This window comes from Oxyura jamaicensis, chromosome 2 (assembly GCF_011077185.1).
Source record: "Oxyura jamaicensis isolate SHBP4307 breed ruddy duck chromosome 2, BPBGC_Ojam_1.0, whole genome shotgun sequence".
Lineage (NCBI taxonomy): Eukaryota > Metazoa > Chordata > Aves > Anseriformes > Anatidae > Oxyura > Oxyura jamaicensis.
The window spans coordinates 107,914,950-107,927,177 of NC_048894.1; the positions used below are offsets into that span (position 1 = coordinate 107,914,950).

Genomic DNA, 12,228 nt, shown 5'->3' on the forward strand with positions numbered 1-12,228 from the left:
TGAGAGTATCGTAAAAAACAGAGGACCTGCTCTGGAGAAAACGGAGACCGCAGAACCTGAGCTTTGGTGGTTTTTATTTGCCGGCTCAAAGCCTTAACTGCAGCATTATTTTGATTCTTGTTTTTACCGTTTTTGTTTGTGACCCCGGGGAGTAAACAGGAGTTAAATTTGGCCTGACACCTGCACCTGAAATAAATAAATAAAGCTTTAACTGAAAGTGATAGCCAACAAAAATACTTCCACCTTCAGAAGTCAAGTTTGGAAAGAAAAGGTTTAAAACCAATAAACACATTATTGCAGTGTGTAAAGGTTAGGGACTCCAGGGGCTGAACCCCCCAAATGGACAGGGCTGCGGGGCGGCCGCACGTCACGGGCATCGCGGAGTAAAAACCCCGGGACCCTCAGTGTGCGAGGAACGAAAGGCAGCTCCGTCTCGAAGGGATTTTCCTCCCACAATTTGACGTGTGGCCCCGCCGAGGCCATTTTCACACCCCAGGCTGGTCAGCAGGCGCTGTGGGGCCGGCGGCTGACAGGGACCCCGACCCACCCGGGGCGAGGCGCTCAACTTCCAGGGGACCCGTTGGGGTCTTCGTCCCCCGGCACCAGCCCGCTGCCGGCTTTCATCGACGACTGGGTCGCGGCCACGAGCAGCGGCTGTAGGCACAAAACAAAACACAACGCTGACGGAAAACCTCTGCTTTCCCTTCTTTTATAGTTACCCGTTCCTGCCCCGCTGTGCCTCGGCGCTGCGCCAGAGCACGGGGCAACGGGAGAGCGGGGCCGCTGTCCCTGTCCCCATCCCTGTCCCCGTCCCCGTCGCCGTCCCCGGGACAGGGGCTGCGGGGCGGGCGCCCCTCACGCTTCGCCCCCCGCCGGCCGCGACCCCGAAGCCGCCCGCGGCGCCCAGCCCGCGCCGCCTCGCCCTCTAGCGGGGCCGAGCGGCGCCGCCGCCGGCTGGGCGTGACTTTCCCCGCTCCCTTCAGCCCGCCCGCCTGCCGGGGGGGACCGCGAGTCAGTCAGGGAGCCGAGCTCAACCGGGACCGGCGGCGGCGCCGGGCGGGGAGACGCCGGCATTACGGGTGCCCCCCCCATACCGCCCCCCCAACACACCCGCCCCGGGCTCCTGGCTCCGGGCACCGGCGAGGACGCGGCCCCCGCGGCGAGGGCAGCGGCCGGAGGAAGGCACCGCCGGCTCCCGGCGCCCCTCTCCCGGCGCCCCGAAAAGCCAAGGGGGACGAGGAGCGGACAGAGCGGCTCCGGGGAGCCCGGAGGGGGAGTCCCGGCCGCCCCCTCCCCGCCTGCCCCAGCGGCTGGAGGGGGGCGAGGGGGGAGCCTCCTACTTTGGCAAACACTTTGGCACTTTGCTGGATCCGCGGCAGGAAGGGGTGGAAATATGGGGAAAGTTGGAACTTGCCTGGTTACTTTGGCCGGACTTTTGCTGGCAGCGGGAGCGCAGACGTTCACAGGTAAGGGGCCGCCGCCGCGGTGGTCGGGGGGGGGACGGGGACGGGGATGCACTTTGCCTTGGATTCCTCTCTCCTTCCGACCCCCCGGCGGGGCTGACACTTCGCAGCCGCTTTGTAAACGGGGGGAAAAAAAGTGTCTGAAGGCGGCGGAGAGAGACGAGGAGGCGAGGGACGAGGAGGAGGAGGCGGCGGGCGGGATGCCGCTGGCGTGCGCCCTGACGGGAAGGGCGCCGAGGGGAAGGGCGAGCGGCCGGCGGGGTCGGGCCGGGCCGTGCCCCGCTCGGGCTGCGGATCTTCCCCGCCGCCCCCTTCCCAGAAGTTTCCCTCTAACCCCTGCCGGGGAGGCTGAGGGGCGAGGGGAGCCCCCCACGGGCAGCCCCCGGCGTCGGGCGGCCGCGGCACGGCGGGGGGACCGGCTCTGGGGGACCCCCCGTGTGCGGGGGTGTCGGGGCTCGCAGCCGGCGGAGCGGCGATCCCCTCTTCCCTCGGGTCCTCGGGTGGGTTTCCGCAGCCCCCCGCTGCTCCGCCGTCCTATTTCCGTGCCGAAGAAACCCGTAATTTTAGACGGGAATCCCGATTGTGAAATCCCCTTCGCAGCGAAGCGCCGAGCTCGCTTCAGGCGGGGGGGTGGGGGTGGGGGGGTTGTCGTGGGTTGTTTCCAGCACGAAGTTGCTGCAAAGTACGGTAAAGAAATTGAAGACATCTGGTCCTCAGCTCATGCGAAGTGTGCTTCGGTGGGGAGCGAGACTTGTGCCTTCGCTGGGTGCGCAGGCTGCTGGATATTTTGTACGCACGCGTTGCTTCCCTGCAGCTCCGTGGCGAAAGCAAGTTTCATGGGTGGGAGCTCGTGGTCTGCTTTTAAACTTGTTTAAAACTAGAAAAATCTGGGTTTTTGTCAGGTCCCGGGGACCTTCTGTGTATGCAGCTGCACTTCCTTTAAATTCTCTTCAGCGTTTTTTACTGCGGGTGAGACAGAGGGCTCCTGAGCGGAGGGATGTTTTGCACCGAGATGATATATACGAATGATGAAATCTTTTCCAAATAGTCGTGGCAGGACGAAGCTGTGCTCTGTAGTGAATTATGGAACTGAGCTCATGTATATTAGCCCTATAACTCATTAATATTGGAAGCCTAGTGTCCAGGCTTCAGCGAGAGCTCTTCCTTTATGAAGACAAATCCGTAACTCACTGCTGACCTGCACAAACTCTTGTACTTCTTGTTCAAAGTTGAGCTAGGGCAGCTCTTCTTCTGGATATGTAAGTGACTTGCATGTGTGATATGCTGATGCTACGCTGGAGTCAGCATTTAAGTGCCATTCATGTTGTGTTCATTTCCATTGCCACACACGGCCGTAGAAAACACAATTCAGTGATGCCCTGAGGTGGATTTTACCGACCTGTGCATCCAGTTATTGCACAAGGCGATTCCAGCACCTCCAGAGCTCTGAGGGAGACGCACCACGATCTCCAGGCTGAAACAGGGTTGCGGAGGATGCCACGGGATGCAGCAGCTGGCCTGCTCTCTCCCTGTGCGTGCATATATATGTGCATGGATGTTAAATACTGAATGGAAAGCTTATCCGTGAAGAGGTGTGTGCATTTTTTTTTAACATCGATTCTTGGTACTCAGACCAGAATTGATGAAATTTCCATTTTTGTACTTTACCATTTGAAGTGCATGCCTGGGAGTCATTTTTTGCCTAGGGGAAAAAATTGCTGTTGCTTTTGTTAAGTGTGATGCATCAGTGTCATAGAAATTAAATTACACAAAAATCTGTCCTTGAGCTGGGCAGTTAGTTTTTGTACTAGCCGTCCCTTGTTGCTGGTGGGGGTTGTATGAATAGCCTGCCAAAAGTTTAAAAAAGGAATCGAAAAAAAGAAAAGGAAAGAAAGAAAACCAACTCCACACATATTTGAAGCAAAGAATAGCAGTGGGTGAGTTAAGTCATCTTTGGCATTTCTAGTTCCATTTTTATTTTTACCCTTTCTGAAAATGATTGATTTATTTGACAGAGATTAGTTCTAACATTACCTTCAGCTATTGTTTTATGTGAGTTTCTTATTTAGAGAATAATCACGCTGAAAGATCAGATCTTGGCTTTTTAAGGCCTGGGAGCTTTCAAATAATCTTTTGAAAGCAGCTTAACAGTTAATAACAATGAGATTTTCTCTGACTCCTTAACTAAAGAATTCAAAATTCTGGACTCATTGCTTCAAGAAGCAAATGATTTCAAGAATTTGAATTCAAGAGATGTTGCTGAAAGCATTGTCTTATATGGACAGTGCTTCTTATTTTGGAAAGTTTTTAAAAGTATCTGGGGCCTTTCTGCGAGAGCACATTATTTGTTCCTGAGGAACTCTAGCAGACCTAAGTTATTATTATTTTTTTTTAATTTAATGATGTTAGCATAAATGTTATTAAGTGAAGACTGAAGGCTAACGTTACCAAGTGCCTGAGCTGTGGTGGTACCATCCTCTGAAACGCCACCTGAGGCTGCCGTATGCCTTCTGCCATCTCCCCGGGAGCTCATGCAGGCAAGGGGAGGCGATGCGCTCCTGCGAGGGATCTAGGTCAAACACGGAGATGTGGAAAGTTAGAAGGGACACTGCAAGCCTAAATATTAGGTCTTCTATAAAATGAGAGGTCTGGATGTAATGAGTTCTGTCAAATACCAGCACAGGTAACTGAAATTGAAGGCACGGCGATGTGTAATAGAATGCAGAAGCTGTGTTTTTATAAAGGCGTTGTGCTCAGATTGATTTAAATTTGCACACAGCCTGAATCCTGAAATTGGTGCTTCTTGCTTATAACCTGAGTCTGACCTAGAGAGGCCTATTATTAGAGCGCTCTGTTCGCTTTTGCTATAGAAAGCAATAAGGCTGTGTATTAACACATTCTTCTTGTGGTGCGGTTTGTAAAAGTTTCACTTCTTCTGCGAAGGGCTGGCCTGCAAGCGCGTGGAGGAGTAATTTTGTGCCAGGACTAGTGGTGGTTAGGAGGAGGAGAACGGGAGGGAAAGTGCTGTACAAAACCTGCAAACTATTTTTCTTAGGGACTAGCAAAGGTTTTTCATGGAGAATAGTAGTCCTCAAGCTATTTCATGGACTTAAAATTTAAACCTTGCATTTTAAATAGATGCTGTGCCTCATCTTCCCCTGTTTTGGTTTTGGGTGTAGGCACTCTGAAGGCAAGAATCACACTTTCCGAAAACAAATACAAGGGAGAAATGTGACGTGCTAAAGTTGGAACTTACTGTGATGATGCTGATGTTTGGTGACAGCAAAGAGAGAGGATGAAAAGAAAGAAGATGGGTCACGTCTTCATAGGTCCAGTCCCAGCTGAGGTGAAGCTTCTGGCAACTGGAGAAATGTGGAGAAAGTAAAAACTTTCTGGTGTAATTTACTCATCTTAAAGAGGTTTGTCAGAGTATTCAGGGTCTGTATTTGGAAGCCTTTGATAGCTATTCTGATCATTTTTCCAGTGAAGAGCCGTAGGTTTGTTTTGTATCTTATTTTACCAAGTTCAGCTTTTTCCTGCACTGCTCATTCCACCTGCGAGCTCGTATCCCTGCACTCACGAGGGAAGCGAGGTGTGCTGGTGGAAGCACAGCGGTACCAGCGCCTGCAGCAGTTGTCAGCTCATCAGCACGACTGTTCAGCTGAAGTTCACAGCCTGGACGTGGCCTTGCTGAGCAGCCAGCTGCGGGAGAAGATGCCCAAACCAAACGCCTCGCTGTGCGAGGCTTTTGCTGCTCCTACTGCAGCTCTGATTTCCGCAGGTGAATGACTCTATTCGGGTTTACACCCAGGAGTACTTGGTTTTAAAACAGTGCAGCAAGTTAGTGGAAGAAAATTGAAGGATCAGCTTTGAATAGGTCTGTATTTTTAAGCACTTCTGGCAGTTAGGAACATGAAATAAAGTTTGCATTTCCCTGTAAACTAGGACATAACTCAAGAATGCATCAGATTAAATGGGAGTCTGGGTTTTGGAAGCATCAGGGTTTGACAGAAAAGAAGCCGTGTGGTGGGGTTTGCTTTTTATATTGTTGAGCTGTTCTGGTGTCAAAAGTTAGTAATGAAACTACACCAGAAATTAAAAATAAGCCTTTCAGAAGGTTACAAGGATGTAATAACACCGCAAAAATTCCTGTGGTGTTTCTTTGGTCTCTCAATTTAGTGGTCATCAGAATTGGTGAGGAAAATAGATTAGAGTGTCCTGAAACAATAGAGCAGTATGTCATTTACGGAAATTAATCTGTTTAGTGCTCGCAAAAGGTGCTAGATTGACAGCTAGAGAGACAGATTCCTCAAACACATCACAACACAGGCTAGGACAGAGAGAGGAAGCTTCTGGTCTCCATCTCACTGACCGGTGGGGTGAGCACAGTAGGATTGATGGGACAAAGTCTGGTGGTGTGGTGGGGTCAGGACCTGGGAACTGATCCTCTACTTCGCACCTGGAACTTTCATCCTGAAGGAAAGATCACTTCAGAGGGCTGCCTCTTGTGTTTAAAGCTTATTAGTACCATTGTCAAACACTTACTTAGGGTAGCTACATCATTAAGTTTTAAAGGTGTTTCCACAGAAAATTACTTGCTTTTATGAGCCTTTCCGCTCCCAAGTGTGTAAATAAGTGGTTTCAAAAGTTTTCCCAGGAATAAATTGTTTATTAGTGAGCGAGTGCACCTGAATTACCTTAATTCCACTCAATTTCTGTAGGAAAAATTGAGAGTCCTCTTTCTTTCATCCGAGTTTTCTGATAATTTCCAAATGTGTATTTCTAATTTAATATGCAATGCTCTCAATGTATCAAAAAGCATTTCAGGAAAACAAAACCAATTTGGACCATACAGAAATAAGCTTTAAAAAAAAAAAAAAAAGGAAGTTTAGTAATAAATTTTACTCTGTCACTTTCCTCGCCCCCTCTGTTCACTTCTTTCTGCTTTTGTAGTGCACGAACACTTGTGCCTTCGTGGGTTTGCCTGCTGTGCTCTGCCGCTGATCACTAGGTGTAGCTGCATCTCTAAATCCACTTTTCGAAGTGGAAAAAGAGGAAGGGCTGGAAGCTGGGCTTTTACTTGAACGTCAGGATGTTTGGAACTTGGGAGGTGTGAAAATATTTGATGAATTTTCGTGACCTAGAGAATGTGAAGCCACTGGTGGCTTGTTTGCACCAGTTTGCTTATAACACAAGTGAACTTTTCATTATGTATAAAAAGGCTGATTTCAGTATCAGTGTTACTGCAGCACTCATTCAGCCTTCTGCTGAATACTACAATAAAATGCATGAAATTACAAAGGAATTGCTAGTGCTTTCCTAGTGGCTTAAATGCAAGGGGTAATAGCTACAGAGGTGTGATAAGGCTGCATCTTAACCATCTTGATTGATCTCTAGGTATGTCTTAAAGAAAAGGCTCGGTGTTGTGTGAGTATACACCTTCTTAATGCATTGTGGGGACACCTCTGCTCCACGCAAAGGACTTATTTTTGGAAAGGGTGTTGCTGTCAGGGGAATTCTGTACTGCTTTTTGGAAGAGCCTTGTGTTGTGGCAATTAGAGGGCATGCCACTGCCTTTAATACTGCGAGGAGTTACAGAGAGTAAGCCCTCACTCATGCTTTAAAAATGAAGAAAAGACATTTTTATGCCCAGATTTCTGAGAGTAATAATGGTAAAAATGAAGGTGTATTTATGCCTGTAACACATGCTCATGTCCAGAAGCTGCAGGGAATAGGGAAGAAGTTGCTCAGCCATTTCACTCTGCGTGCCCCTTTGCCACATGAGGAGCAATGGTAGCAAAGAAAGTAATCACTGCATTTGTTCAGACAAAAGCAGGGGATCATTAGCAGGAAGGAGCTCTGAAAGCAGGTGAGCATTACGGTGTTTGGGGAGAAGGGTGGGAAGGAACGCACAACACTGTGTGAAAAAGTGTAAGAAATGAATCTTATTGGAAGGGAAAGTACCCTAGGAAAAAGCTGAACTCGTAAAGGCAGTCAAATGGCATCTGGAAAACATAAATGGATTTATGTTTACTCACATTTTCTTATTTTTGTCATCTTTGTTTTGAACACGCTTGTCTCGTTAATTTATTCAAGGCTTGAACATGTCTCCTGACAGCTTTACACAGCAATATTTGGTTATCTTTGCACATATGATTAAGTGTAATGATGTTAATGAAACTTTATTTTTTTTTCCTGGGGAATGGTGTGAAACCAACATTTCTCACATTTCTTGTATGAGCAAGGTGGTTCTTCTTTTTTTTTTTTTCTTTTTTTCCCCCTTCTTCCCCTACATGCGTGTAATCTGCCCTGATTTCCAGAGCAGCAGGTTTTGGTTACAGTAGGGATTTGGGAAGGGGAGCTTGACATCTTGAACCCTATCACCACCTTATCCCCAATTCTAAAATCCAGTATTGTTTGACTCCTTATTCTATTCAGCTCTTTTGTTATTGTGTGACTGTCAAAAATACTTTTGTCTGTGGCCCTTTGTTGTAATTCTGTAATGCATAATGGTAGGCTGATTACATGAAATAGTGGAAAATTTTTCTTCTTCCCCCTCTCCACTCGATGTTAACTAATCCCCTGTCCTGGGAGCTGATGCTCTGTAATTCTGCCATGGCTAGTCCTGCAGTCTGTGATCACTGATGTGGTCGAGGCACGCACACCTCACAGCTCCAGTGAGCAACTCTGTGCAGTTTCTGAGAGCACGTAGAGAAAGCAGATCTGGTAGCAGTCTGTTTTTTCCAAACTGGAGATCACACCCCAGGCAGAGGCTGAGATCTCCCAAAGGGATTCACGTTGTCCTCTACCTGCGTAGAGTCTCACCTGTGGTATTTTCATGTTCATGGCTTTTCCTGGGCTTAACATTCACTTCTGCTAACGGCTGCAAACAAACACGAAAGTCATTTTCCATCTCTGTGAGCTGCGTTAGGCCCCAAATCAGACAGAACTGTTCTTGCTGTAGCTGTTTGCTATGCTTATTCTCGTTCTTACGGGATTGGTGAATTTGTTTTGTTTGAACAGACAGATTTCATTATTATCTGTTCCCTCTTACATCCTTCTACTTCTGGTAAGTAAAATTACAAGAAGAAGCCTGGTGTTTCCTAACAACTTCAGCGTGTGCTCACGCACTTGGTAGGAACTTGAATGAGTGAGGAAATGCATTTGTTTCCAGGTGCAACCCTGCTTGCCAGCTGCACAGGACTACACATCATTTCTTGTAATTACTATGATATTTCTATCACAGGGTGTAATTCAGTATCAGCGTCTCTCCGATCGCAATTTTTTGGAAGCTATTTGTATTTTGATAATGTAAGATCTCTTTTTCCTTCCCTGCTTTAAGACGTGCCGGGTGATCTTAACCAGGAAATGCTTTCCCCGCTCTGCGGGACTTTGTGAGCCTGGAAGTTTTTTCTGGCTCCACGTTGGGATGACATAGTGGAACACGAAGCGTGCTGCCGGAGCACAGCATGCGAAAGACAGCTGTATATTGTAATTCCTGTTGCTTGGTGATCAGAGCTCCTGCGTAGGTGTGGGAGACCTGGATTTAAGTGCATGCTCTGGCGTTTGGCTGTGGCATGGGTGAGCATTGCCGTAGGCTGTCTTTTCTGTTCTTTTTTGGTGGGTTTAGTTTTGACCATGGTTGAATTATTTATTTTTATTTTTTAACTGACAGTTAAGAACCCCTAAATGTATTTAGAGAACATTTACAGCAGCCATCGGCTGCCACCTATAACTTCAGTCTTGCCCAGAAACTCAACAGTGTACTTAAATACTGTCACATATTTAGGAGATGAAGACAGTTGTGGACATTTGCAGGAAGTGTAGTGCTCACTGGGGTAGTTTTTATGCTAATGGCTGAGGACTGCTCTAGCCTTTTTTTCCTCTAATGTTCCATTTTCTGAATTCTGCAGAGTAGATGAAGATTATCTTACAAAGCACTGCATACAACACTTTAATATAAGCACTTTACATAACACATCACTTCAGCTGTTTTTCTTTTTAACTTCTGCAGAGACAGCTATTACCGAAGTCATTTCTCAGCTATGTAAGATAAATTGTTGTCCCAGTGATAATTTGGAGGCACCATGCAGCTGATGCCCTCTTCCCCGTGTCTGAGGGATGTCATCTCGATTCGGTCCTAGCTCAGGAGGAAGCCTCCGCAAGCACTTCTCCAAGCACCTTCCTCTGCTGCGAGCGCCTTTCCGGACATGAAAGCAACCTTCTCGGGCTAGGTGTCGTGGGGAACCGGCAAAACCAAAACACAATTAAAGTTAATATTTATTCAAAAACCTCAGAAGGTTGGCAGTGGGAACTGGAAGCCGGTAGGTTGCCCAACGTTACTATGCTCTGTTTATAGTGACAGCAAAGCACGTGGATTGAGACCACACGTAAAGTTCATGAGGTGTGTTTTATTTATTTTTACTTGAAGAGTTGTTGTTAGAATTGCCTACATCAGTCTAGGCTAGTAAGGGATTTATGTGAATTAGCCTGGCATTTTCATTTGGGCATTTGGAAACTACAGGGGTTTCAGTATTTACTTTCAGTGTTTGAGGAACGCACGTGCCCTTTAGAACAAATACGCAGTGAAATTGCATAGGGCCCTGAAGCCCAAGACAAGTTGAAATACACTCCTCACAAATTAAAAACTGCCTTCCACAGCAACCGGGCAGCAACAGAAGTGGATTAGGGTTTTGTGAAGTCTTACAGGAACTCCTGAGCCGGATCTTTTCCAAACGCTGAACAGAAAGGCACTTTGTCTGGTGCTTCTTTGCATCTTGACTGTTGGAGAGTTCAGTGTTACCCACAGAGACACCCCGCACAGCTGTGAGAAAGGTGTGAATGTTAAAAGACTCAAAATGTTCCTCAGGCTGAGCCTGGTGTGTAGATTATGCATGCAGTGAAATGAAAGGAAGGTGTGGGGAGCTGGGGGTTGGCCTCTCAGATAACTAGTGACAGGACTAGAGGGAATGGCCACAAGTTGCACCAGGGGAGGTTCAGGTTGGAAATGAGGAGACATTTCCTCTCAGAAAGAGCAGTCAGGCATTGGAATGGGTTGCCCAGGGAGGTGGTGGAGTCACTGTCCCTGGGGGTGTTCAAGGAAAGGCTGGATGCGGTGCTTAGGGACATGGTTTAGTGGTGACATTGGTGGTAGGGGGATGGTTGGACCAGGTGATCCTGGAGGTCTTTTCCAACCTTTATGATTCTGTGATTCTGTAAATATTCCTTAGCTACTTGCGTTGCAGTTTCAGCTGCAGCCAGACAGACGTGTGACTGCATGGCAATGAAGCAGCAGGTCTGCCCATCAGGAGCGTGCCCGCCAGCCTCAGCCACCTGCCCCACCGTCGGTCCCCTCGCAGCCGTGGGGTCTCCAGTGCAGACAGGATCGAGGTGGGTGGAGGGTTGAAGCCGTAGTTCCTGCATGTAAGGACTGTCTGGGCTGTGTCTGGTTGTGTCGTCTCGGACATTTTGAGGAGAATTAGGCTACGTGAGCTGCATGCATTTGCTGCTCTTGAAATTCCTTTGCTGATTTCTTGCAGAGAAACATACAGTCGTTAGAAATGTACGTCCTCAGTTTGGAAGGTGCCTGTTATGACTCGGCGGGTCATGGAAACTGTAAGCAGCAGCCTGCTTGCCCTGGTGGCAGGCAGGAGCCACCAGGTGCTGGGTTTAGACTGCAGCATGGGAGCTTGTGTTAGGACAATTATTGCTTCCCTGTTGGTCCTGTTGTGGTAGTTGCAAACCTTCAGTCGGTTTCTGATGCACAGCCCAAACTTGCAGACTCTGCAATGAAAACTGTCCATACTTGTGAAGATCTCAATTTCAAGAATGAATAGAGCTTCGCAGCTTCCTGAATTGGTCCACAGTAAATCTGCCTCGGAGAAGTAGCGTCTGGCAGACTTGTTTCCTCGTGGTGGGTGGATCAAAGGAGCTTCGGGAGCCACTCACCTACTGTAAGTGAGGAATCTCACATTTCCAGAACTGGCTCTGGAAGTCTTCACAGCCCGCAGAGTGCTGTGCTAGATTTACAGCCGTTAGAAATGAGTTCTGGCTCGTCTGTCAGAAGACGTGTATTTCCAGACTTTTTGAAGGGGAGCTGCAGACAAGTCAGGTCTATATGCTAGCAACAGCCGTTGAACAAATAACGTGATATTCACCAGTAGCCCCATTCACATGATTTCAGTGCTTTGACTCTACACAGTGGTCTAGCAATAAAAGAAAGAATTGCCCAATTACAGTAATCTGCTAGAGCTGTGTACTCTAGAATTTTGTGCAGAGCAAGAGGGAGGGCTCTTACCTGCTCGCAGTTCTGTCTAAAATTGCACTTTAACACCCTCCATTTCCCAGCAAATAACATACATATTTAACAAAGCTGTTAACCGCCAGGCCACCTTTAAGAGTATATTGCTGAGCTGCCCCCTTCTGTGTTCTCTCCACCTCCTTTTCCATGCTTAGGCCTGCCCCCATCCCCATTCTCCACCATCAGGAGATCCCCTGTGTCCTCCTCTGCTGCCTCTTCCCAGGGCAGCCGTGACCCCAAGGCTGGAGGACGATGCCCGGACACTTTGGGGATCAACGTGCACATCTGATAAGGGCACGTAGCCTCTGGGGGCTGCCACAAAAGCTTGGGAACAGACTTCCTGGCTGCCTGATCATTATGCATACCAAGAAGGCTTATTATTATCATTATTTTTTTTTTTTTTCTTCTGAGGCAAATTAGATCAAAATGGTCCCGTGCATGTATTATGACACATGCCAGCAGAAC

The 12,228-nt window shown here is 48.0% G+C and overlaps 1 protein-coding gene across 11 annotated transcripts in view; it reads left to right on the forward strand.

Moving 5' to 3' along the window:
• The first annotated feature begins 991 nt into the window (after nucleotides 1-991).
• Nucleotides 992-12,228, forward strand: part of PTPRM (protein tyrosine phosphatase receptor type M) — a 480,584-nt gene continuing 469,347 nt past the window's right edge. For 8 of the 11 annotated variants that reach the window (XM_035316797.1, XM_035316798.1, XM_035316800.1 and 5 more), the window contains exon 1: nucleotides 993-1,466. In XM_035316797.1, the coding sequence (XP_035172688.1) occupies nucleotides 1,394-1,466 (73 nt within the window). In that variant the 5' untranslated portion in view covers nucleotides 993-1,393. Of the gene's footprint in view, nucleotides 1,467-12,228 lie in introns of all 11 variants that reach the window. The other 3 variants (XM_035316804.1, XM_035316806.1, XM_035316805.1) reach the window with 2 other exon arrangements.